This window comes from Artemia franciscana, chromosome 9 (assembly GCF_032884065.1).
Source record: "Artemia franciscana chromosome 9, ASM3288406v1, whole genome shotgun sequence".
In the NCBI taxonomy this organism is placed as follows: Eukaryota; Metazoa; Arthropoda; class Branchiopoda; order Anostraca; family Artemiidae; genus Artemia; species Artemia franciscana.
In genome coordinates, this window is record NC_088871.1 from 16,991,183 (window position 1) to 17,017,069 (window position 25,887).

The 25,887-nt window shown below is 35.6% G+C and overlaps 1 protein-coding gene across 9 annotated transcripts in view; it reads right to left on the bottom strand.

Moving 5' to 3' along the window:
* The window catches only part of LOC136031071 (nuclear protein MDM1-like), a 195,303-nt gene extending 178,281 nt beyond the window's left edge, over nucleotides 1-17,022 (bottom strand). For 4 of the 9 annotated variants that reach the window (XM_065710319.1, XM_065710318.1, XM_065710322.1 and 1 more), the window contains exon 1: nucleotides 16,854-17,022. In XM_065710319.1, the coding sequence (XP_065566391.1) occupies nucleotides 16,854-16,904 (51 nt within the window). In that variant the 5' untranslated portion in view covers nucleotides 16,905-17,022. The remainder of the gene's footprint in view (nucleotides 1-16,853) is intronic. The other 5 variants (XM_065710321.1, XM_065710323.1, XM_065710320.1 and 2 more) reach the window with 3 other exon arrangements.
* Between the last annotated feature and the right edge of the window lie 8,865 nt (nucleotides 17,023-25,887).

The following is a 25,887-nucleotide window of genomic DNA, read 5'->3' on the forward strand; positions in this document are numbered from 1 at the left end:
TAAAGGTAAAGAGTAACGCGATGATTATGCTAATGCAATGTTAGAGAATAAAATATATAAAAAAATACCGTCTGCTGGGGCCTAGACAAAGCCCGGGCTACTGGTATTTCTATATTATTCTACATACTTACTTGATTTCAAAAACTCGTATTCAGAGACAAGAGTAAAAACATTACAGCAACCAAACATCCTGAACATTCAAACATTGGCTTAAAACTTTTTAAATTACGATATAGACGAAAAATAAACTAATCACAGAATAGAATGCAGCCGAATGCTATACTTTAATATTTTCCATATAAAATAGATGTCAGATTGGTAATCATTACCAATATTTGTCTAATCAGGAAAGCTAAATTGTGGCATTTCCTGCCAATCTTACTGTAAATCTAAGTGCCCGATTTCTCCACTATAATCCCCAATCAGTCTTAAAGATGAATAAATGTTGTATTACGTCATTCTCATTTACCTCTGCTCATAAAATCTAGAAACAGAAGATAATTCTAATAATTTATATCCGCATAAGAAATTAAATCTGTTAATTCAATTCGAACAGTACACAATTCTGGTTTCTCCTAAACCGCAACACATAAAACACTCCGTCAATGTTTTGAGTTATTTTAGGGAGATATTAGTATATTCCACCGAGATATACATGGAATAATTTTCTTAGGGGGGGGGGGGGGCTAATAATATAGAAATTCATAATCACAAACTTTCCATAAATTTGAAAAAGTTTGGGATCTGGAGGGGTCAAGACCCCAAGACCTTCCAGAGTAGGGTCTTGATTCCATTTAATTCCTTAAAATCAAAACATGTTCATATCCAAGTCCCATTACTTATCTATAGGTGTGCTTACACCCTCCCCCTCCCTCACAAGGCAAAGCGCCAAAGTATCCCGACAAAAATTTAACATTAAAAAATCTCTGTCACTAGTTAAGAGGAAAACTATTGCTTTGTAATTTGTTAGGTGTAAAATATATTCCAAAAAACTAAAAAACACTACAAAACAATTTAATATATTGACCCGATTCTGCCCTTGATGCAGTGGCAGATCCAGGGGGCACGGGTGACCCAGCCCCCCTTCCCCCAAGATGTTTCTGGCGTCTTCATTCCTTATTATTTGTCAAGTTTTTTCTCTTGTTTTGATAATTTGTCAATTTAGTTAATTACAGGCGCCCTTGTCAAAATCCCCCCCCCAAGATTTTGCTCTAGATCTGCCCCTGTATTGAAGTACCTAGCCATTGTAGTCTAAGGAAATAAACGTAAAATGGTGTATCTAAACAGACAAGTGATGTTCAGTGAAATGTTATTCAAATGCGTTCATTATCGACTTTAACAGATTAAACAGAAAAAAACAAGTTTTTTTAAATGAAAGTAAGGAGCGACATTAAAACTTAAAACGAACAGAAATTACTCCGTATATGAAAGGGGCTTTTCGTCCTCAACGCCTCGCTCTTTACGCTAAAGTTTGACTCTTTCTCTTAACTCGACTTCTTAAAAATTAAAAAAACTTTAGCGTAAAGAGCGAGGCGTTGAGGACAAAAAGCCCCTTTTATATACGAAGTAATTGTGTTGCGGAGCAACACTACTGCTTTCGTAGTTTTTTTTTTTTTTTTTTTTTTTCACCGTGATCAGCGACCTGTAGCTCGGTAAGAGTTAAAAATTTGAGATTTTTCAGAGGGAAGGGAAACGTGAAACAGAGTAAAAAAGTTCCAGAGAAGTTCCTAAAATTTCTAACAGTTTTCCATAAAAAAAAATAAAACGGTTTTCTTCTTAGAAACTGTGCGTTCGATGTTTGGCGTCAAGTTAAGACGACCCTAGCTTCGGAAATAAACTTGTTAGAAATACAGTTATGCTGAACTCATGTAGAACTTTCATTTGTCTTTTCGAGAACCGGAGCACAAAATTCCGTAGCTCTTACAGATTTCCCGGAAATAATTCCGGAAAAGTCCATCTCGTTCCGATTTTTTTTGGAATTTTCTCAAATTTTCGATTTTGATGTTTCTTATATTTTTATCGAGTAGTGCTATGAAAAGTATGCAAGAAGAAGTGAAGTGTTCTATATACCAAGTTGCTTCGTTCTCTAAGAAATAATTTCCGAAGTTTCGACGTTCTAGAGGTAACTTCTGTTCTGGACCAGCTAGAATTTTTTTTCAAACGCGGTTCGACAGGTCTCGATCTCCTAACAACTGGAACTTACAATAGTTTCTCCGAAATAAAATTCCTTCTTTGGGTTTTTCTATTTGGAAGTTTTGTCATGCCCTCGGGGCAATTTAAATTTTTTGGTGAATTTGGTTTGTTTTATATTTTCCTAGTTTAGACCATCAAAAGTTAAGCAGAAAACTATAAGACGTTATTTCCGTATCTCTTTCAGATTTCCCGGAAATAGCAACTGTGTCCCGTAGGGCACAGTTGCACGTGTTGCTCCGCAACTGTGCCCTAAGGAACAGGGCACAGTTGCTGCAGCACTTCCCGTTGAACAGGCAACGGAGGTCTAGTTTCTGTTCGTTTTAAGTTTTAATGTCGCTCCTTACTTTCATTTAAAAAAACTTGTTTTTTTTCTGTTTAATTTCTGGACGTTTTTAAATTAATGTATTTTTTGATCTTGGCTCTCCGCGCTGAAATAATTAAAACGAAATTTGCAAATTAATTTTTTGGGGCTAAATGGGTTTTTCATAGTTATAATTGGAAGATTTTGAGAAAAAAGGAGCGAGAGAGGAGGCCTAGTTGCCCTCCAATTTTTTGATTACATAAAAAGGCAACTATAACTTTTAATTGTTTACTAACGTTTTCATAAGTAAAAATATACGTAACTTACGAATTAACTTACGTAACGAACTTCTATATTCGTATGTTTTATTGCGTATATGAGGGGGCTCACCCCTCGTCGATACCTCGCTCTTTACACTAAAGCTTAAATTTTGTCCCAATTCCTTAAGAATGACCCCTGAATCACAAAGGCCGTAGAATAAATAGTTGAAATTACTAAAAATAATTTAGCGTAAAGAGCGAGGTATTACGAGGAGGTAACCCCCTCATATGCGTAATAATTTCTGTTCGTTTTAAGTATTAATGCTGCTCCTCACTTTCAGTAGAAAAAACTTTTCATATTTATTTTTTCATTGTTTTTTTTAAATAATGCTAAAAAATCCTGCGCCCCCTTCATTGAAAGTCTCTTCCCCCATGAGAAGTTCCTCCATGGAAAGGTCCTCCCACGTAAACTCTCCCCCCAAACCAAAAAATCCCCCTGAAAACGTCTGTACACTTCCCAGTAACCATTACTATATGTAAACACAGGTCAAAGTTTGTAACTTGCAGCCCCTCCCACGGGAACTGCGGGGGAGTAAGTCGTCCCCAAAGACATAGTTATTAGGTTTTTCGACTATGGTGAATAAAATGGTTTTTTTTTGGTTTTTTTTTTTATAAAACAAAAAAAAGATTTTTTGTTTTTTTATAGTTTCTATAGCCTACTATTTGCAAAAGTTACTCCTTACTTATATTTCGTTACCACAGACTGTTTGATTCCCAGTTTCTATATAAGTAGGAGAATGTGGATAAAGTAATTTTTTATTGATCTCTACTTGAATCTCTTTGCCGATTTGAACCATCCTTAATCCTTAATTACATAAAAAAACTAGTTTTTTTAACTGAAAGTAAGGAGCGACATTAAAACTTAAAACGAACAGAAATTACTCCGTATATGAAATAGATTGTTCCCTCCGCAATCCCTCGCTCTTTACGCTAAAGCTTTTAATTGTTTTAAAAAGCAGAATTGTGGCAAAGAGTCAAACTTTAGCGTAAAGAGCGAGGGATTGCGGAGGGAACAATCTATTTCATATACGGAGTAATTTCTGTTCGTTTTAAGTTTTAATGTCGCTCCTTACTTTCAGTTAAAAAAACTAGTTTTTTTATGTAATTTCTGAACGTTTTTGAATTAATGCATGTTTGATTTTGACTCTCCACACGTAGACTATTCAAATGAAATTTGCATATTAATTCCTTTTTTGGCTAAAGGGCTTTCTCTTAGTTTTGATCATACGATTTTGAGAAATATGGGATGGGGAAGGAGGCCTAGTTGCCATGCAATTTTTCGGTTACAGAAAAAAGGCAACTATTAATTTTAATTTTAACGATTTTTTTTATTAGCATAAAATATACGTAACTTTAGAATTAACTTACGTAACAAACTTTTATATTCTTTAATTATTATTATGTATATGAGGGGGTTTGTATCCTCGTTAATACCTCGTTCTTTACACTAAATCGTAAGTTTTGTCCCAATTCTTTAAGAATGACCCCTGAATCAGAAAGGCCGTAGAATAAATAGTTGAAATTACTAAAAATACTTTAGCATAAAGAGCGAGGTATTTATCTCCTCCTAAATACCTCGCTCTTTATGCTAAAGTATTTTTAGAACCCCTCATATGCGTAATAATCTCTGTTCGTTTTAAGTTTCAATGCTGCTTCTTCCTTTCATTTGAAAAAACGTTTTCATGTTTATTTTTCATTGTTTTCTTATAGTAATGCTAGAGAATCCTGCGCCCTTTTCATTGAATTTCTGTTCCCCCATGACAGATTCCTCCAAGGAAAGATCCTCCAACATAGTCCCCTCTCCTCAGCCCCACCCCCAAACAAAATAAAATCCCCCTGAAAACGTCTGTACACTTCCCAATAACCATTACTATATGTAAACACTGGTCAAAGTTTGTAACTTGCAGCCCCTCCCCCAGGGATTGTGGGGGAGTAAGTCATCCCCAAAGACATAGTTATTATGATTTTCGACTATGCTGAACAAAATGGCTATCTCAAAATTTTGATCCGTTGACTTTGGGAAAAAAATGAGCGTGGGAGGGGGCCTAGATGCCCTCCAATTTTTTGGGTCACTTAAAAAGGGCACTAGAACTTTTCATTTCCGTTAGAATGAGCCCTCTTGCGACATTCTAGGACCACTTGATCGATACGATGACCCCTGGGGAAAAGAAAAAAAAAAAAAACAAAAAAAAAAACAAACAAATAAACACGCACCCGTGATTTGTCTTCTGGCAAAAAATACAAAATTCCACATTTTTGTAGATAGGAGCTTGAAACTTCTACAGTAGGGTTCTCTGATGCGCTGAATCTTATGGTGTCATTTTCGCTAAGATCCTACGACTTTTAGGGGGTGTTTCCCCATATTTTCCTAAATATGGCAAATTTTCTCAGGCTCTTAACTTTTGATGGGTAAGACTAAACTTGATGAAACTTATATATTTAAAATCAGCATTAAAATGCGATTCTTTTGATGTAGCTATTGATATCAAAATTCAATTTTTTAGAGTTTTGGTTACTATTGAGCCGGGTCGCTCCTTACTACAGTTCGTTACCACGAACTGTTTGATTAGGACTCTCATCTTCAAATATTTGTCCAGTTCAATAAGTGAAAATGGAAGTTGGAAACGATCAAAGGAACTATAGCTTAGAAGTTTTTACTATTCGGCCTTAAATTTTTTTTTTCTGCCTTAAATATCTGCCTTAAAATATAAAATAAAATTTTACTATTGTGTTTTTACTGCCGTAGGACATTTTGGTGAGATCCAGTCTTTGCCGTAGGACAATTTTTACTGCCGTTTTTACTGCCGTAGGACATTTTGGTGAGAGCCAATGTTTGTGCAAGTCTACTCATGGGTGTCCAGACAGTTTGCCACAAAGCTAGTCTGCAATCACTAGTTTTGTCATTGATTTTTAAGCCGTCACTAAAGAGGTCATTTCAAAAATATTACTGTTTTTTTCTGTCGTCGGGCAAAGTTTTACTTCTTTTCTATCATCATACAAAGTTTCGCTGTCGTTTTATGTCGTTGCAAAAAGTGTTATTCATATTTTACTTTCTGGTAATGCAAAGTGCTGTTTTTTTCTGTCTTTCGAGAGAGTGCCAATTTTTTCGTCATCGCAAAAGTGTCATGACTTTTTTTGCTATTTGACAAAAAGGCCAAAGTTCTTGTGTTTCTTTTTTCAAAAAATATCATCGCTTTTGCATAATGCTATTAATGATTGGTCATTTTTTCAATGATACGCATGGCTACTAGGTAAGACTGAATCCATAGGAAATTGCAACAAGCCCGCAGATACATGATTTTGATGGAGGCACAAATATTAAGAAGTAGATAAGGCTACAGATTATGTCAAAAGTAGAGACAAGAAAAAATTGTAAAACCCCTAATATTGTAGAGAAGGGTTGCAAATTGGGAGGAGAAGGGGGAGCGGCGTTGTTTGCGCTTATCAATGTTTAATGCTTCTGGAACACTCAAATGTTGTTGCTTTAAATACTTTTCACCCCTACAGGATAAGACTTTGGTGCATCCTCAACGACTTAGTAAACATCGTACTCCTTGTAAAAATAAATTAAAGAAGACAATGAGTAAGTTTCAGAATTTTACTAAATGATGGAGTGAAATAAAGGACTAAATGATGGAACTAATGCTCTTGTGTAAATACTTTTCACCCCTAGGAGAACCCCACCCCTACAGGTGAATACTTTGGTTGATCTCCGACAACTTAGGCCATATTGTATTCCTTGTGAAAACAAATTAAAGGAGCTAATCAGTAAATTTCGGAATCTTACTAAATGATGGAATGAACAAACAAACATAAATAGTGAATTAACTCAAAATAAGTCTGTTTTGTAGCGAAATGAATTGATTCCGAACGGATTATCTGTGTTTATTAGGCATAAAACTTGTACTAGAAAATCCACTACAATAATAAAAGTGGATATACTAATACTTTTTTCATGTTACAAACATTTGTAGTGAAATTTAGTTGCTAGACAAGCATGGGCAGCCAAGAATGACTTAAAGAGCTTACATTTCAACTGTGACACAAGGTAGAGTTTGGCAGCTTTTATTAATTCTTACCCGATGTTAATCACCAACAGGCTTGACAGAAGAAAAAACATACGAATCTATCACTGTTCAAAGTCTTTTACACCGTTAATTTCTTACAATAAAACTTGATGTAGTATAAATATAAGAGTTTATTTGACTTTAATTTCCTTTTTTATATGGGACAGACAAAACATTTCAGCACTGATATGGCTATATCTGAAGAAGTCACAAATGTGCTACTAAACTTTAATGCAAGTCAAAGATTGAAAAATTGCTTTCACAGTAGGGTCTGAAAACCTTTGTCTTTAAGTTTTATGTTTTTAGTATTTTACGTCACAGTAGGGTGCGTATGTTATCTTTGTGCGCCTGTCACGGCATAAATTTTCATAAATATGTTCTAAGAGCCCACTTGCTATGCATGACATATGACAGAAAAACGAAGAATACAAAGAGAAAAATATCAAATAACAACAAAACCAAAAGAATCAATGAACAAGATATACCTTTGCATCCCATGGAAGCTATAGCTCCATACCTACTTTTTCTACTATTACTACTAGTACTATTACTACCACCACTACTACTACTGCTACCACTACTTCTACTTCTACTACTAGTGGTACTAATACTATTACTACTATTACCACGACTAATAGTACTGCCAACTATCAACTCGCTGCTTGTCCAAGCCACCAGAGACAAACACAGCTACCCTCATCCCCATATACATACATATATATATATATATATATATATATATATATATATATATATATATATATATATATATATATATATATATATATATACACACACACATATATATATATATATATATACTAGCTGTTGGGGTGGCGCTTCGCGCCACCCCAACACCTAGTTGGTGGGGCGCTTCGCGCCCCCCAAGCCCCCCCGCGCGCGTAAGTCGTTACGCGCCATATTAGTTACGCGCCATTGTAGTTGTGTCCCTGTGTCCCACCTGTGAATAGAGATAGATATAAATATATGTTTTTAACTACGTAAAACATGCGAATATACAACATTCTTCGCTGTCCCATTGTCTGTGCATATAAATAGATTGTCAGGTTTACTGACTCTTGAACATGCAACATATAATTGTCCATGGGAAAAACAATCCGTATTCAGATCTATACCTCATTATTCTAATGATGTGTCCCGGTCGTCATTTATATTCCCTGTGTCCCGGTCGTCATTTGTGTCCCGGCGTCCCAGTTTGTAATTTCTCTTTGAGTGTCCCGGTCGTCATTTATATTCCCTGTGTTCCGGTGTCCCGGTCTGTAATTTCTATTCGAACAATCCCTGTGTCCCGGTCGTCATTTATATATCCCGCCTGTGCCCCCGGCGTCCCCGTTGTAGTTGTGTCCCGTTGTAGTCTGTAATTTCTCTTTGAGGTTCCCGGTCGTCACTTATATTCCCTCTGTCTCGGTCGTCATTTGTGTCCCGGTCTGTAATTTCTCTTTGAGTGTTTTTTTCTTTTTAGTTTTTTACCTTTTTTCTTTTTTCAGTTTTCTTTTTCTTCTTTATTTTTCAGCGTCACTATGAAGTACATATCGACGAACCTTTGTTTTTTTAACTTAAATCTGGTAGGCATTGATGACCTTATCCAAGTCAAAATCCCAAACCCATTCATCATCGCTATCATTTTCAGTTTTGATATGTTTTGACTCTCGCTGTCCAGGTGGATTTTCATCTAACTGCGCGGTTTTGCGTTCTTAAGCCGCAAGCCTGTTTTCTTGCTGTTCTTGTGATTCCTCGGAACGCTTTCTTTTCTTACTTTCTCTATCAGCAGCAAGTTTTTTGGCATAAACTCTTTGAGCAGCTTCCTCGGCTGTTGCCATTGTAGGTTCTTCAGTCATTTTACAATTAAACATTTTTCCGTGAACAAATGTCTTAAATACCGTTAATGACGTCACCGTCAAAGCAAAAATGACGACAACTAATTTCATGACGTCAGTCAACACAGAAACATGACGTCACCTGATCCACAGACAGACACACAGACAGACAACTTATTTTTATATATATAGATACTAGCTGTTGGATGGCGCTTCGCGCCACCCCAACACCTAGTTGGTGGGGCGCTTCGCGCCCCCCCCCAAGCCCCCGCGCGCACGTAAGTCGTTACGCGCCATATTAGTTACGCGCCATTGTAGTTGTGTCCCTGTGTCCCACCTGTGAATATAGATAGATTTATATATGTGTTTCAAACTACGTAAAAATTGCGAATATACAACATTCTTGGCTTTCCCATTGTCTGTGCATATACAAAGCCGTATGTAATAATAATGACGTCATATGCAAACGCTCTTTTTACAAACAAACAAACATGCATACACACAACTCGTTTTTATATAGATAGATAGATAGATAGATACAATACAAATTAACTGCGTAAAACTTGCGAATATACAACATTCTTCGCTGTCCAATTGTCGCTGCATATAAATAGATTGTCAGGTTTACCGACCCTCGAACATGCAACGTACAATTGTCCATGGGAAAAACAATCAGTATTAAGATCTATACCACATTTTTCTAATGATTGACCTTGAGCTTTGTTAATGGTGATTGCAAATGCTAATCGAATTGGGAATTGCAATTTTTTAAATTGAAAAGACAGATCCGTTGGAATCATGGGAATGCGAGGAATAAGAACAGCCTCACCCTCAAAAGGCCCTGTCAAGATTGTGGCCTCTATTAGGTTTTCTATTGTTTTTTTTTACGGCAAGTCGCGTGCCATTGCAAAGCTTTGGTGGGTTGATATTTCTTAAAAGTATTATTGGTACGCCTATTTTTAGTTGTAGCACGTGTGGTGGAAACCCTGAAAGATCCACGGAATTTAAAAATTCAGATGGATAATTAACCGCTTCATTTGGTTCCAAAACTGTGTCGACTGACTTGTAAAGGACTGCCTGGTCTCGAATCTTGGTCAAAACAATATTGTTGATTTCGCGGACGTCTATATTTTTGGGTGTGAGAATCGCTCTTTCACTTAGCCATTTATTATTTTTATAATTTTTTAGAATATTCGGAAATACTTTTTCAATCAATTCATTTTTGGACGTCACTAAATTACAGAAATCAGCAGGTAGTTGTATACGTCCTGAAATTGAGTCTACTGGGAGCTTTCCGTTTCCAATTGCCAGCAATTGATCTGAAAATGTTTGACCAGAATCATCTTTTTGCAATCGGACACGCATATTTGTAGTTAATTTTAATGTTTTTACGTGTGCCCATAAATTAGAATTTTTCAGGCAAGCATTCATTTCGTCTGCAGGAGTTGATCTAGGTATTATAGGTAATGTTTGCCTGAAATCTCCCGCAAGCAATATTAATGTGCTGCCAAAGGGTTTCGACTTCCCTCGCAAATCTTTCAAGCATTGATCCAGAGCCTCGAGCGATTTTTTGTGTGCCATTGTTCACTCATCCCAAATAATAAGTTTGCATTGCTGCAATACTTTACCCATCGCAGATGATTTGGAAATATTACACGTGGGAGTTTCTGTAGAATGCAAATTCAGAGGCAATTTCAAAGCGGAATGAGCAGTTCTTCCACCAGGCAGCAATGTTGCGGCTATTCCGGACGACACAATTGCCAACGCTATATCATTTTTTTTTATCGAATTGATGCCAGAATCAGTTTTATCACAAACGTTTTACCAGTACCTCCTGGCGCATCCAAAAAGAAAATTTCTCCAACGTTGTTATCGACACAATGCATTATCGTATCATAAATGCATTCAATTCAGAATTTCTATCACTGATGAAGTACAATTGTAAAAATTTATGATTCTCACCTGAGAATGGCACGCTTTCTGTTCTTTCTTTCTCTATCAGCCTCAAGCCTGTTTCCTTGCTGTTCTTTTGATTCCTCGGCACGCTTTCTTTTCTGACTTTCTCTATCAGCAGCAAGTTTTTTGGCATAGACTCTTTGAGCATCTTCCTCGGCTGTTGCCATTGTAAGTTCATCAGCCATTTTAAAGTTAAACATTGATAGATTTCTACGTGAACGGATGTCTTAAATATCTTTAATGACGTCACCGTCATAACAAAAATGACGACAACTAACTTCATGACGTCAGTCAACACACAAACATGACGTCACCTGACAGACACATCCACAGACAACTTATTTTTATATATATAGATATATATATATATACTAGCTGTTGGGGTGGCGCTTCGCGCCACCCCAACACCTAGTTGGTGGGGGCGCTTCGCGCCCCCCCAAGCCCCCCCGCGCGCGTATGTCGTTACGCGCCATAATAGTTACGCGCCATTGTAGTTGTGTCCCTATGTCCCACCTGTGAATATAGATAGATATATATATATATATATATATATATATATATATATATATATATATATATATATATATATATATATATATATATATATATATATATATATATATATATATATATATATATATATATATATATATATATATATGGTTTTAACTACGTAAAACTTGCGAATATACAACATTCTTTGCTGTCCCATTGTCTTTGCATATAAATAGATTGTCAGGTTTACCGACTCTTGAACATGCAACATATAATGGTCCATGGGAAAACAATCTGTATTCAGATCTATACCTCATGATTCTAATGATTGCCCTTGAGCTTTGTTGATGGTGATTGCTAATCGACCATTCCCTGTCCCGGTGTCCCGGTCGTCATTTATATCCCCCTGTTTCCCCCGGTGTCCCCGTTGTAGTTGTGTCCCTGTGTCCCGGTCGTCATTTATATTCCCTGTGTCCCGGTCGTCATTTGTATCCCGGTGTCCCGGTCTGTATATACATTCGTTTTTTAGTTTTGTTTTTCTCCTTTATTTTTTTCCTTTTTTTTTCTTTTTTAGTTTATTTAGATTTTTAGATTTTTTAGTTTTTTTATTAGTTTTTAGTTTTTTTTTCTTTTTAGTTTTTTTTTAGTTTTTACCTTCTTTTTAGTTTTGTTAGTTTTTTTTTTTTTACTTATGTCCTGGTCGTCATTTATACTCCCTGTGTCCCGGTGCTTTGTTGATTGCTAATCGAACATTCCTTTTGTCCTGGTCGCTTTCTCTTTGAGTGTCGTCATTTATTTTTTTCTTTTTTAGTTCTTTTAGTTTTTACCTTTTTTAGTTTTTTTTAGTTTTTTAGCTTTTTTATTAGTTTTTAGTTTTTTTTTGTAGTTTTTGCCTTTTTTTAGTTTTTTTCTTTTTAGTTTTTTTGTAGTTTTTACCTTCTTTTTAGTTTTGTTAGTTTTTTTTTTACTTATGTCCTGGTCGTCATTTATACTCCCTGTGTCCCGGTGCTTTGTTGATTGCTAATCGAACATTCCTTTTGTCCTGGTCGCTTTCTCTTTGAGTGTCGTCATTTATTTTTTTCTTTTTTAGTTCTTTTAGTTTTTACCTTTTTTAGTTTTTTTTTAGTTTTTTAGATGAAAATTTTTTTTAGTTTTTTCCTTTTTTTCTTTTTAGTTTTTTATTGGTTTTTACCTTTATTTTAGCTTATTTTTCAGTTTTTTCCTTTTTTTTAGTTTTTTTATTTTTTTTAGTTTTTTACGTTTTTTTAGTTTTTTTAGTTTTTTTAGTTTTTTAGCTTTTTTACTTTTTTTATTAGTTTTTAGTTTTTTTGTAGTTTTTGCCTTTTTTTAGTTTTTTCAGTTTTTTTTAGTATTTTATTGGTTTTTACCTTTATTTTAGCTTATTTTTCAGTTTTTTCCTTTTTTTAGTTTTTTTTAGTTTTTAGTTTTTTTAGTTTTTTACCTTTTTTTAGTTTTTTTAGTTTTTTAGCTTTTTTATTTTTTTTATTAGTTTTTAGTTTTTTTTGTAGTTTTTGCCTTTTTTTAGTTTTTTTAGTTTTTTAGCTTTTTTATTAGTTTTTTTGTAGTTTTTGCCTTTTTTTAGTTTTTTTAGTTTTTTAGCTTTTTTATTTTTTTTATTAGTTTTTAGTTTTTTTTGTAGTTTTTGCCTTTTTTTAGTTTTTTTAGTTTTTTAGCTTTTTTATTAGTTTTTAGTTTTTTTTGTAGTTTTTGCCTTTTTTTAGTTTTTTTAGTTTTTTAGCTTTTTTATTTTTTTTATTAGTTTTTAGTTTTTTTTGTAGTTTTTGCCTTTTTTTAGTTTTTTCAGTTTTGACGTCACCTGATCCAGTTTTTTCAGGTGACGTCACCTGATCCACAGATCCACAGATCCACACACAGACAACTTATTTTTATATATATAGATATATATATATATATATATATATATATATATATATATATATATATATATATATATATATATATATATATATATATATATATATATACTACTAATAATAATAATAACTCACTGCAGCACCAAGCCGCCTGAGGCCAACACAGCTACGCACGCTCCTCCTCCAACCTAATCTATTTAAAGCCTCCATCTTTACACCCTCCCAGGTAGTTCCCATTTCCTTTAAATCTTTATTTATGACATCCTCCCAAACCAGACAAGGACGACCTCTGCCTTAGTAGTACTTGCTGCAAAAGTAGTAGTATTAATGATAGTAATAACAGTAGTTGGGATAGCGGTAGAAGCAGTGGCAGATGTTATTATAGTAGCTTGCAAATATTGTTTTTTTTTCGTCAATTAATCATCTCCTTTATCATTTCCTGAAAGTTCCAAATTAATATTCCCAGTCAATACTGAGTTACGCCTTTTTGAAAAACCATATACACAAAACAAGTTTTGATTTAGTTCAAACCTCCCCTTGACATTCCCTAAAAGACCTTAACGCCCTTCGTATTTTGGGAAAGTAGAAGTCAAAAATGCATACCTTCTCTCCATAATACATACTATACGTTAGTAATGAACAAATTACCTAACTTACAGCCCTTGCCCAGAGGCCTCGGGTAGGGAGTTGACATCCCCATGCGCATAATTACTTGAACTTTCAATAATGGTGAAAAAATGGGTGTCTCCTAACTTTTGTTGGATGTTCCTTTTCGGAAATGATGGGCGTGCAGGGAGGGGGGGCTGGTTGCTCTCAAATCACTTAGAATCTTAAAAAGGGTTCTAATCAAACAAATTTCAAATCAAACGAGCCCCATCTGAAGTTTATTTGACCACCCATTCCATAAAAGCCTTATATGCCCACCAGGGTATAACTTACAACCCTTGCTCCAGGGCTCTAGGGGGTTGTGTCAACCCTGAAAACCTTGTTATATGTGCTTTGGACTATTTCGAACAAAATCGTTTTTGACTCTTAAAAGGGAACTAGAACTTCCAATTTTCAATCAAATAAGCCACCTCTAAGGTTTGTACAACCATCCCTTCCCATGGCGCGTAACGACTTACGCGCGCGGGGGGGCTTGGGGGGGGGCGCGAAGCGCCCCCACCAACTAGGTGTTGGGGTGGCGCGAAGCGCCACCCCAACAGCTAGTATATATATATATATATATATATATATATATATATATATATATATATATATATATATATATATATATATATATATATATATATATATATATATACATATATATATATATATATATATATATATATATATATATATATATATTCTTCATCAAAGATTTTTTGTTTTTTTTATAGTTTTCTATAGCCTACTATTTGCAAAAGTTACTCCTTACTTATATTTCGTTACAACAGACTGTTTGATTCCCAGTTTCTATATAAGTAGGAGAATGTGGATAAAGTAATTTTTTATTGATCTCTACTTGAATCTCTTTGCCGATTTGAACCATCCTTAATCCTTAATTAGGACTCTCATCTTCAAATATTTGTCCAGTTCAATAAGTGAAAATGGAAGTTGGAAACGATCAAAGGAACTATAGCTTCGAAGTTTTTACTATTCTGCCTTAAATTTTTTTTTCTGCCTTAAATATCTGCCTTAAAATATAAAATAAAATTTTACTATTGTGTTTTTACTGCCGTAGGGCATTTTGGTGAGATCCAGTCTTTGCCGTAGGACAATTTTTACTGCCGTTTTTACTGCCGTAGGACATTTTGGTGAGAGCCAATCTTTGCCGTAGTACATTTTTTACTGCCGTTTTTACTGCCGTAGGACATTTTGGTGAGAGCCAATGTTTGTGCAAGTCTACTCATGGGTGTCCAGACAGTTTGCCACAAAGCTAGTCTGCAATCACTAGTTTTGTCATTGATTTTTAAGTCGTCACTAAAGAGGTCATTTCAAAAATATTACTGTTTTTTTCTGTCGTCGGGCAAAGTTTTACTTCTTTTCTATCATCATACAAAGTTTCGCTGTCGTTTTATGTCATTGCAAAAAGTGTTATTCATATTTTACTTTCTGGTAATGCAAAGTGCTGTTTTTTCTGTCTTCTGAGAGAGTGCCAATTTTTCCGTCATCGCAAAAGTGTCATGACTTTTTTTGCTATTTGACAAAAAGGCCAAAGTTCTTGTGTTTCTTTTTTTCAAAAAATATCATCGCTTTTGCATAATGCTATTAATGATTGGTCATTTTTTCAATGATACGTATGGCTACTAGGTAAGACTGAATCCATAGGACATTGCAACAAGCCCGCAGATACATGATTTTGATGGAGGCACAAATATTAAGAAGTAGATAAGGCTACAGATTATGTCAAAAGTAGAGACAAGAAAAAATTGTAAAACCCGTAATATTGTAGAGAAGGGTTGCAGGAGTACAAATTGGGAGGAGAAGGGGGAGAGACGTCATTACCCCTATTTGAATTTGAATAAAAACTAAAAAAAGAAAAAACTAAAAAACCTAAATTAGGTAAAAAAAAAAACTTAAAAAACTAAAAAGAAAAAAGAAAAAAACTAAAAAACGTCAAAAAAAAAAAAACTATAAAAAAACTAAAAAGAGGAAAAAACTGAAAAAAAGATAAAAATCTATAAATGACACCATATTCGCAACGCGAAACCAGGCTTGCGGCTGATAGAGATAGTAAAAAAATTGAAGGCATATCGCTGTATTACAAAAGCAATGCGTGTATAATTATCCTACAATGTCACCAAAAAGGGAACACCAGGAGGAAACACCAGAGCAACGCAAAACCAGGCTTGCGGCTCAAAGAGAAAGGGCCAGATTAGGAATGTCAAATTTACGTCACCAATTCCGGTTTGTCATCAGATCCAAAAATGACATAGCGTTGCAGGGACCCAGCTATGTATATATAGATACAAAGGACGGTGGGGCCCGGTGGCGAAACCACCGGGACCCAGTAGTGTCTGCGGTTAGAACACATGGGACAATGAGAATCCATATATAGAAGCTTGCCACGTGCCATGCTGGAAAGCACTAGGTCTTGGCACTCAGAATTAACCTTTAAAATTTATAATTCCTTTTTAATGAAATAGCTTTACTTCTACTTTGAAGGCATCCAGCCGAGTGCCCCGCGTTCATTTGATCCTTACCTTCTTGGAATCTAAAAAAGTTGTTTGTCTTCTTTATAGGCTTTCAGACTAACGGTTCTTGAATATTTAAAGGAATATGCGCCTCCAAAACGTGCCCATCATCTACCTGCGTGGGCCCGACTAAGGTAAACGATATTTACTTGTTCGTTAGCAAGCAAATTCAAAAGGTATGATAACTACATATCTAAATTTTGGAAATTCTGGATACCGAAAACCACCTACTATCCCTTCGAAAAGTTTAAGGTCGCCGTACACTTTTTAGATAGCTCAATTTCTAAGGCAAATTAAGTCGAAATATATCCATCCTATTAACGCAGGGGAAAAATAGCCTTTCCTTCGTTACATTCAATGTGTATTTATTTCTGGGCACCCTTAAGTACTCTCTTTGTTTCATGAGCAACCATAAGATTAGGGTACGTCAGGCACTCCCTTTTTCCATTTAGAGATCAGTGTTATTCGATGGAAATATAAAGCCTCACAAGTAAAACTAAAATCTTTTCTTAGCCCCGCCCCCTTTGATATACTTTTTGCAAGCTTTCTCACACATAAAAAATCCGTGAACTCCACTTCTATGTTACTCTAATGAAATGGAATTAATACCTTATCAATAGCAGGGCAAGCTCCACAGAATGACCATATTGAATTAATCATAGTCAACTTCTCTAAAATTTTATAAAGTGAACAATCCTCTCAGTTCTAACAGCTAAACTGCTAGAAATGGAAGACGGTTCCGGAGAGCAAGATACATGTCCTCAGACCGAATGCAGGTTACCGCATGGCAAGCCTGCCAGAATCGATAGGTTTCTGTGTTCTGTTGTGTTTGACGTATGAGAGAAATACGCGGGGTTTCTTTCCCAAAAAAAAGTGAAGAACAAAAAATAATAGCAATTAGAATCTTTATCAGCTGATAAGTCGACTTAATCTACACACAAATTTTAAAATGAAGCAACTTATTTCTGGCTTGGCAATAATATTCTAAGCAATATGATGGGGAAATTATTTTATTATTTTGAGTTTACTGCTTAAATATGGGCAATGCATGTATAAAACAAATTAGGATTGTGCTTGTATTTTTGTGTGGTATTAATTTCCATTGCTAAGGAATTTTTTATAGTTCAAATTTTATGTAATTATAAATAATCACATTATGTGATTACTTAGTCTCTGAAGAATTAATAAAAACTTTAAATTAAATAGTTTTTGGTTTCCTATTAACACTTTGAGTATATTAATACTTCTAACTGATAATATTTCTAGTCTGATAAAAAATAGCAAATGAAAAGAAATACAAAAAAGTCTATATTTTTGTATTTACAAAACAGGCAATATTGTGATTATGTGTCCTTTAAAGAATTAATATTCAGTCAAGTAAGAAATTTTTTCATTTCCTAGTAGTTTAACATAAAAAATAGAAAAGTGTCGAGAAAAAAATATTATAAAGAGAGAGAAGTAGAAATCGTGTTTTTTTTCGCAAAGAGAGAAAAAGAAGCAGAAAGGCCAAAGAGAAGACCCTATTGCGAGTATGTTTTATTGAAAAGATATGATCGGTCATTTTTTTTCATTTACTATAAAGATTAAGGATACAGAAAATATTAAGACAGATTAAGCTACTAACCGCTCTAACCTCTGCCAACAAACCCCTCCCTGTTTTCTTATGTTTATGAATTAGAATCATGTTTAAAATATGAATAATTTTAAGAGCTTTTTGCTTTACGTATTATTTTTCATCCTAGTATTGCTAGATTCTAAAAAATCTTTTTTTATATATTTTTTTTGAACATTAGAAAAAGAAAGTAAGTTTCTTAATTTTCATAAATTCTGAATTTTCTTAATTCCGTAATATGTATATGGTGGTTTAAGTTTCCGGTCAGTCCAAATAATTAGGTTTCATTAATTCATTTCATTTTAATTGAAGGTTCAGAGTAAAGAGGTTAGTAGCTTAATCTGTCTTAATATTTTCTGTATCCTTAATGTTTATAGTAAATGAAAAAAATGACCGATCATATTCTTTCAATAAAACATACTCGCAATAGGGTCTTCTCTTTGGCCTTTCTGCTTCTTTTTCTCTCTTTGCGAAAAAAAAACACAATTTCGACTTCTCTCTCTTTATTATATTTTTTTCTCGACACTTTTCTATTTTTTATGTTAAACTACTAGAAAATGAAAAAATGTCTTACTTGACTGAATATTAATTCTTTAAAGGACACATAATCACAATATTGCCTGTTTTGTAAATACAAAAATATAGACTTGTTTGTATTTCTTTTCATTTGCTATTTTTTATCAGACTAGAAATATTATCAGTTAGAAGTATTAATATACTCAAAGTGTTAATAGGAAACCAAAAACTATTTAATTTAAAGTTTTTATTAATTCTTCAGAGACTAAGTAATCACATAATGTGATTATTTATAATTACATAAAATTTGAACTATAAAAAATGCCTTAGTAATGGAAATTAATACCACACAAAAATACAAGCACAATCCTAATTTGTTTTATACATGCATTGCCCATATTTAAGCAGTAAAGTCAAAATAAAAAAAAAAAAAAATCCCCGTCTTATTGCTTAGAATATTTTTGCCAAACCAGAAATAAGTTTCTTCATTTTAAAATTTGTGTGTAGATTAAGTCGACTTATCAGCTGATAAAGATTCTAATTGCTATTATTTTTTGTTCTTCACTTTTTTTTGGGAAAGAAACCCCGCGTATTTCTCTCATACGTCAAACACAACAGAACACAGAAACCTATCGATTCTGGCAGGCTTGCCATGCGGTAACCTGCATTCGGTCTGAGGACATGTATCTTGCTCTCCGGAACCGTCTTCCATTTCTAGCAGTTTAGCTCTTAAGTCATAGGCCCTACTAAATTAAAGGAAAACTCAACTTTCTTAAGACTTGAAATCCTCTCCCTCTCACCCTATTTGAGATAGGGTTTATGATATCGGAACTTGATATGAACCCTGATCTTAGGCGTCTTTGGTCTAGTTTAGATTCGGATCCGTTACTCCATTTGCAAGTTATACTAAATTAAACAGAAAACTTAAATTTTTCAGGAATTAAAACCCACTCCCCCTTGTTATATTTAAGCTAGGGTCTTTATCTCAAAACTTGATATGTGTCGTGGTCTTAGACCTCTTTGGTTCAATTTTTATTCAGATCCATCACTCCATTCGCAAGTTCCTCTGAATTAAACGAAAAACTGTTTTTAGCAGGTAAAGCCCACTCCCCCCTGTTTTATTTGAGCTACGGTCTTTAACTTGATGTGTCTCATGATCCTTGGCACCAAATCTGGCCATCAAAATTTTCATCCAAATCCAACCAACGTTTCTCCCCCTTTACGTGATTACACAGACGGACGGACAGACAGACAGACGGACGGACGGATTTTACAACGTCTTAGGTAGCCATGTTGGCTAATTGGATCCAAAACAAGGAAAGCAATGGCATATCATCATGCAGGTATCATCACCTATTTGGACAGTGGAAAATATCCATCAAGATAGGTTTTTGAGATCTGTCTGTCTGTCCGTCCGTCTGTGCAATCGAGTATAGCTGATTTGTATTGAAATTGAACTATTTGGATTAAAATTGAGCTTAATTAGGGCGATGGGGCTTTAAGTGTTAAAAAAAATTCAAATTTTTCATTTAATTCACTGTAACTTGCATATGGAGATGAATTTCGATGAAAATTGAATAAACATGCCTAAGAGTATGATATGCATTGAGTTCTGGGATGGAGACCCAGGCTTAATTAAAAGTTGAGTTTTTCACTTAATTCAGTGTAGCTTGCGAGAGATTGATGGATCTCAGTGAATATTGAACCAAAGGTGCCTAAGACCGTGACAGGCATCAAGTTTTGAGATGAAAACCCTAGCTCAAATAGAACGAGGGAGAGAGCGTTTAAGTGCTGAAAAAAGTCAAGCTTTTGGTTTAATTTAGTATAACTTGCGAATGGAGCAACGGTCTGTCAGTTCCGGTCTTGTTAGTTAGACACCTCCAGATAAGCTAGGACGACGAAATTTGGCAGGCGTATCAGGGACCAGACCAGATTAAATGTGAAATAGTTGTTTCCCCGATTTGACCATCTGGGGGGGGGGAGAGTGGGAGGACGGTTAATTTGTAAAAACTAGATCGGATCTTAATTAAATTTGATATTTAGATGGATATCATGTCTCAGAGCTCTTACTTTAAATTCCGACCGGATCAGATGACATTGGAGGGGGAAACCTAAAATCTTGAAAAATTCTTAGAGTGGAGGGATCGGGATGAAAATTAGTGGGAAAAATAAGCACAAGTCCTAGATACGTGATTTACATAAACAGAACGAATTCACTCTCTTTTGGGGAGTTGGGGGGAGGATTAATTCTGAAAAATTAGAAAAATGAGGTATTTTTAACTTACGAAGGAGTGATCGGATTTCGAATTTAATCGGATGAAATTTCATATTAGAAGGACCTCGTAGCTGAGATCTTATGTTTTAAATCCCAACCGGATCCAGTGTCATTGGGGGATAGGGGGGGGGGGGAAATCTTGGAAAACACTTAGAGTTGAGTGATCAGGATGAAACTTGGTGGGAAGAATAAGCACAAGTCCTAGATACGTGATTGACGTAACCAAAATGGATTCGCTCTCTTTGGGGGAGTTGGAGGGGGTGTTAATTCGGAAACATTAAAAAAATGAGGTATTTTTAACTTACGAGCGGGTGACCGTTCGTGAGGTAGTTTTGAAATTGATATTAAGAAGGAACTCATGTCTCAGATCTCTTATTTTAAACCCCGACCAGTTCTGGTGACATTAGGGGAGAGTTGAAGGGGGAAACCGGAAATCGTGGAAAACCCTTAGAGTGGAGAGATCGGGATGAAACTTGGTGGGTAGAATAAGAAAATGTCGTAGATACGTGATTGACGAAATCGGACTGGATCCACTCTCTTTGGGGTAGTTAGGGGGTCCAGTGCTTTGGCGAGTTCTGTACTTCTGGACGTGCTAGGACAACAGAATTGGTAGGCGTGTCAGGGACCTGCACAAATTGACTTGATAAAGTTGATTTCCCCGATTCAACTATCTGGGGGGGACTGAAGGGAGGGGAAAAATTAGAAAAATGAGGTATTTTTAACTTGCGAGTGGGTGATTGGATCTTAATGATTTTTGATATTTAAAAGGACCTTGTGTATCAGAGCTCTTATTTTAAATGCCGACCAGCATTAAGCCTCTGATTTTTCTTTTAAATTAATCTATTGATTCTTATAATTTTGCTAGAGCTCATGCCATATGAGCTCTTGGCTCTTCCGACCTCGGCACAAGTGCCATATGAGCTCTTAGCTCTTATTTTGTTCCTTTTTTCTCAGAAGATTTTCGACTTAGTCTCATGGTTTTTGCCACTTCATGGTGTGAAAACTGCTGCTAGAAATAGATAGGTTGCAAATTCTGCCGTATTGTCTTCTAGTATATTTAAATGTGTGCTTGCATCGTTCCTGCGTCCCCTTAAAAGTTCTGTCTCTTACGGTAATATTGGTTTGTCTTCTGTTGCATATGCAGACGACGTTCTTCTTGTTGCCCGGACTCGCCGTGGATTGCTTTACAATTTTACTATATTAACCAATGAACTATCTAAGACTGGACCGTCAGTTAATGCGTCTAAATGCGAGTTTATTTGTTTTAATAGCCTTTATGTGGTCGCCCATTCGTTGCTGGGACTGCAATTCTGCCATGTTTTTCTTTAGTTAGTTAGCTTGGTCTGCGTTTTGGTCCAGCACTTTCCACTACCTTTTCATCCCTAGTGAATCAAGCCGTGAAAAACCTACGCGTCGCTTACGGAAAAATATCCCCAAACAAAAGCCGTTACAACCGCAACGGTTCGTGCAGGATTTATAACGCTTATTGCGCCCCTGTGCTTTTGTTTTTATCAGGCATGGCTCATCTGTTTCGTAAGAAAAATCCACATACTCTACGTGCGGCTTATTTCAGATAGTGCAAATTCCTCCTCCGGCTTCCTAGATGGCACCAAAACAGAAAAATAATTTCTCGATTTGGTATACTTGATATTTAAGTAAAAATTTGGAGTAATTGTTGCAGCACTGTTACAAATAGATTTTCAGGTTTACCGACTCTTGAACATGTAAAATATAACTGTCCATGTGAAAAACATTCTGTGTTCAGATCTATACCGCATTTTCTAATGAGTGGCCTTGAGCTTTGCTGATGGTGATTGCAAATACTAATCGAATTGGCAATATTTTAAATTGTAAAGGCAGATCCTTTGAATCATGGGAATGCGAGGAATGAGAACAGCCGTTTTCCATTGTTTTTTTACGGCATGTCACTTGCCGTTGCAAAGCTTCGGTGGGTTAATATTTCGCAACAGTATTATTGGTATGCCTATTTTGAGTTTTAGCACGTGAGGTGGAAAACCCTGGGAGATCCAGCGAGTTTAAAATTCTGATGGATAGTTAACCGCTTCATTTGATTCCAGAACTGTGTCGACTGACTTGTAAATAACTGCCTGGTCTCGAAGCTTGATCAGAATAATATTATTGATTTCGTTTACGTCTTTGTTCTTGGCTGCCAGAATCACTCGTTCCCTTAGCCAATTATGATTTTCATAATTGATTAGAATATTCGGAAATACCTTTTAAACCAAACCAATTTTTGACGACACTAAACTACAGAATTTAGGAGGCAGTTTAATACGTCCTGAAACTGAATCAATAGGGAGCGTTCCGTTTCCAATTGCCAGCAATTGATCTGACATGTTTAACCAGAGTGATCGTTTTGCAATCGGACACGCATAGTTATAGTTAATCTTAATGTCTTTACGTGTGCCCATAAATTAGAATTTTTCAAACAAGCCTTCGTTTCGTTAGCTTGTATCGATCTAGGAATAACCGGTATTGTTTGCCTGAAATTTCCCGCAAGCAATATTAATGTGCTTCCAAAGGGTTGGGAATTTCCTCGTAAAGCCTCGTGAGCCTCGAGCAATTTTTTGTGCGGCATTGTACACTCGTCCCAAACAATAAGTTTGCATTGCTGCAATATTTTGCCCATCCCAGATGATTTGAAAATGTTGCACGTGGGATTTTCTGTAGATTGCATATTTAGAGGCAATTTCAAAGTGGAATGAGCAGTTCTCCCACCAGGCAGCACCGTTGCGGCTATTCAGGAGGACGCAAGGGCCAACGCTATATCCTTTTTGGATCGAATTGATGCCAGAATAAATCTTATTAGAAACGTTTTACCAGAACCTCATGGCGCATTCAAGAAGATTTCTCCAACTTAGTTATCGACACAACGCATTATCTGATTATAAATGCCTTTTTGTTCAGACGTTAACTTATAAATATTTGTTTGTACATACGACAATAGATCAATCGTGTTGTAACTTTGTTCACGATCCAATTCTACACATGTAGAAATAGCAGCAGTACGATTAGGTGAAGGCATTCCAAAATCCTTGGGAAGTTTTTTTGCCATACTTGAGCACAAATCTTCAATCATAACTAAAGTGCAGTTATAAATTTCTGTCGTAAAATGCAAGGTCATATTTGACTTCTTTAACCGTATTTGCTCGAGTACATCATGGGCCATTTGTGATTTGTATTTCTCCCATAACTCTGTAGGAGTTGAAGGAGAGCAATTTGTCAATATGATAGCAAACATGCAGTTATCCCAGTGATGGTCGTTCTCCAATAAATTCAGAGCTTCACATGCACTACGGTCAGTGTCATGTATAGTCCACTTTACAGTTCTCAAATGCTTAAAGGACGTCGGGCCAGGTACATTCACCAAAAGCAGGCGTAGAAAGAAGCATTCATCTTGATTGGGGTGAATGGTGTAGAGTCTTCCTATCGTGGTTTCTTTGAAGATACTGAATTACGTTAATACTAAATTACTAAATTACTAAATATACTAAATTACTAAATACTAAATTACGCTCTTTACGCTAAAGTTTGACTCTTTGCCACAGTTCTGCTTTTTAAAACAATTAAAAGCTTTAGAGTAAAGAGGGATTGCGGAGGGGACAACCCATTTCATATACGGAGTAACTTCTGTTCGTTTTAAGTTTTAATGTCGCTCCTTACTTTCAGTTAAAAAAAAACTAGTTTTTTTTATGTAATTACCAGCATATGACGAAGGTAAAATCGTTGCTCTTCCATTGTTAGTGGTATTACCGTCATTTACAACTGTATCTCGCAAATGAATGTATTGTTCAGAGTTAAGCTTGGTCTGATTCAGACGCATGAATAGAAAACGTTCCGATTCAAACTTTGCATACATATTAACGATGTAATGGTGAAACAATTGACGGCATTTTAATATATAATTCTCTTCATCCTTACGAGCCATTAGTCTACTATAATATAATAGTTTAGTCTACTATATTAGTCTACTATAAATAATAATTTATTGCGCTGCATTTCTTAGCCATTTATTTGTTAGTGGCTGGACTTACCAATTTAATATTAAAGTGATAGCCATCGGCTCCATCCCAAAAAATGATAGGATAATGTTGGGCATCGTAGCATCGATGAGTTTCAGCAATTCTTGTCAACTGAGCGTTTCGCTTATGAAGATAATATCTCGAGATAAAAACTGATCACCAACCATAACGATTGCCACATTGTTGATAGTTGTAGCATTGTATCTACGCACATGTTCGCCAGTAGGCGTTTTGTCAGCGAAACTAACAATTTTATGCGTATCAGTAGGCATAAAATCTATTGCTGTTTTGAACAGACACACTAAATTATTATTTTTGTGGAAAAGCTGTTGCAACTGGGAAACGATAGTCCTTTCAACGTCGGGAAAAATTCTGCAACGTGCATTCAATTCAGCATTGCTATCACCGATGAAGTACAGTTGCAAAAATTTGTGATGTTCACCTGAGAATGGTAGAAGCGAGCCTGCTTTATGATAAATTTGCCCTTTTACTTTAAAAGTATAAAGTAAAAGTTTTGCCCTTTTACTTTATGCATACTTGAAAGTAGGCATAAAAAGATCTTGATCTTCGATTTGGGCACCAAGCGACCTCATTTGGATATGAGTTACGTTTCCTTATGTTTGATAAAAAAAAACGCTTCGATTCAGACGTATATCCAGTAAGCAAAGTCTTCAATGGCTCTGGTGGCGCAGCCAGTTGAGGAAGTTTAACTTTTCCTGAGGCGCAACACATTCCCATTGTTTCACCATTAAATTTCAAGGCCTTGCAATAGGGACAAATTCCCGATTCGAACATCTCGACTCAAGCTATAATCATCGGATGGACACTACCTGAATGCCAGGCGATTATACACGCGTTGCTCTTGTGATAAATCGACACGCCTTCTATTGGTACTTTCTCTTTGAGCTGCAAGTCTGGTTTTACGTTGCTCTGGTGATTCCTCGACACACCTTTTTTGGTACTTTCTCTTTGAGCCGCAAGCCTTTTTTCGCGTTGCTCTGGTGGTTCCTTGGTACTGCAGTTCTACCATGCTCTTTTTTAGTTAGTTGGCTTGGTCTGAGTTTTGGCTCAACAGTTTCCACTACCTGTTTATCCCCAGTGACTCAAACCGTGAAAAACCTACGCGACGCTTACGGGAAAATATCCCCAAAGAAAAGCGGTTACAACCGCAACGGTTTGTGCATGATTTATAAAGCT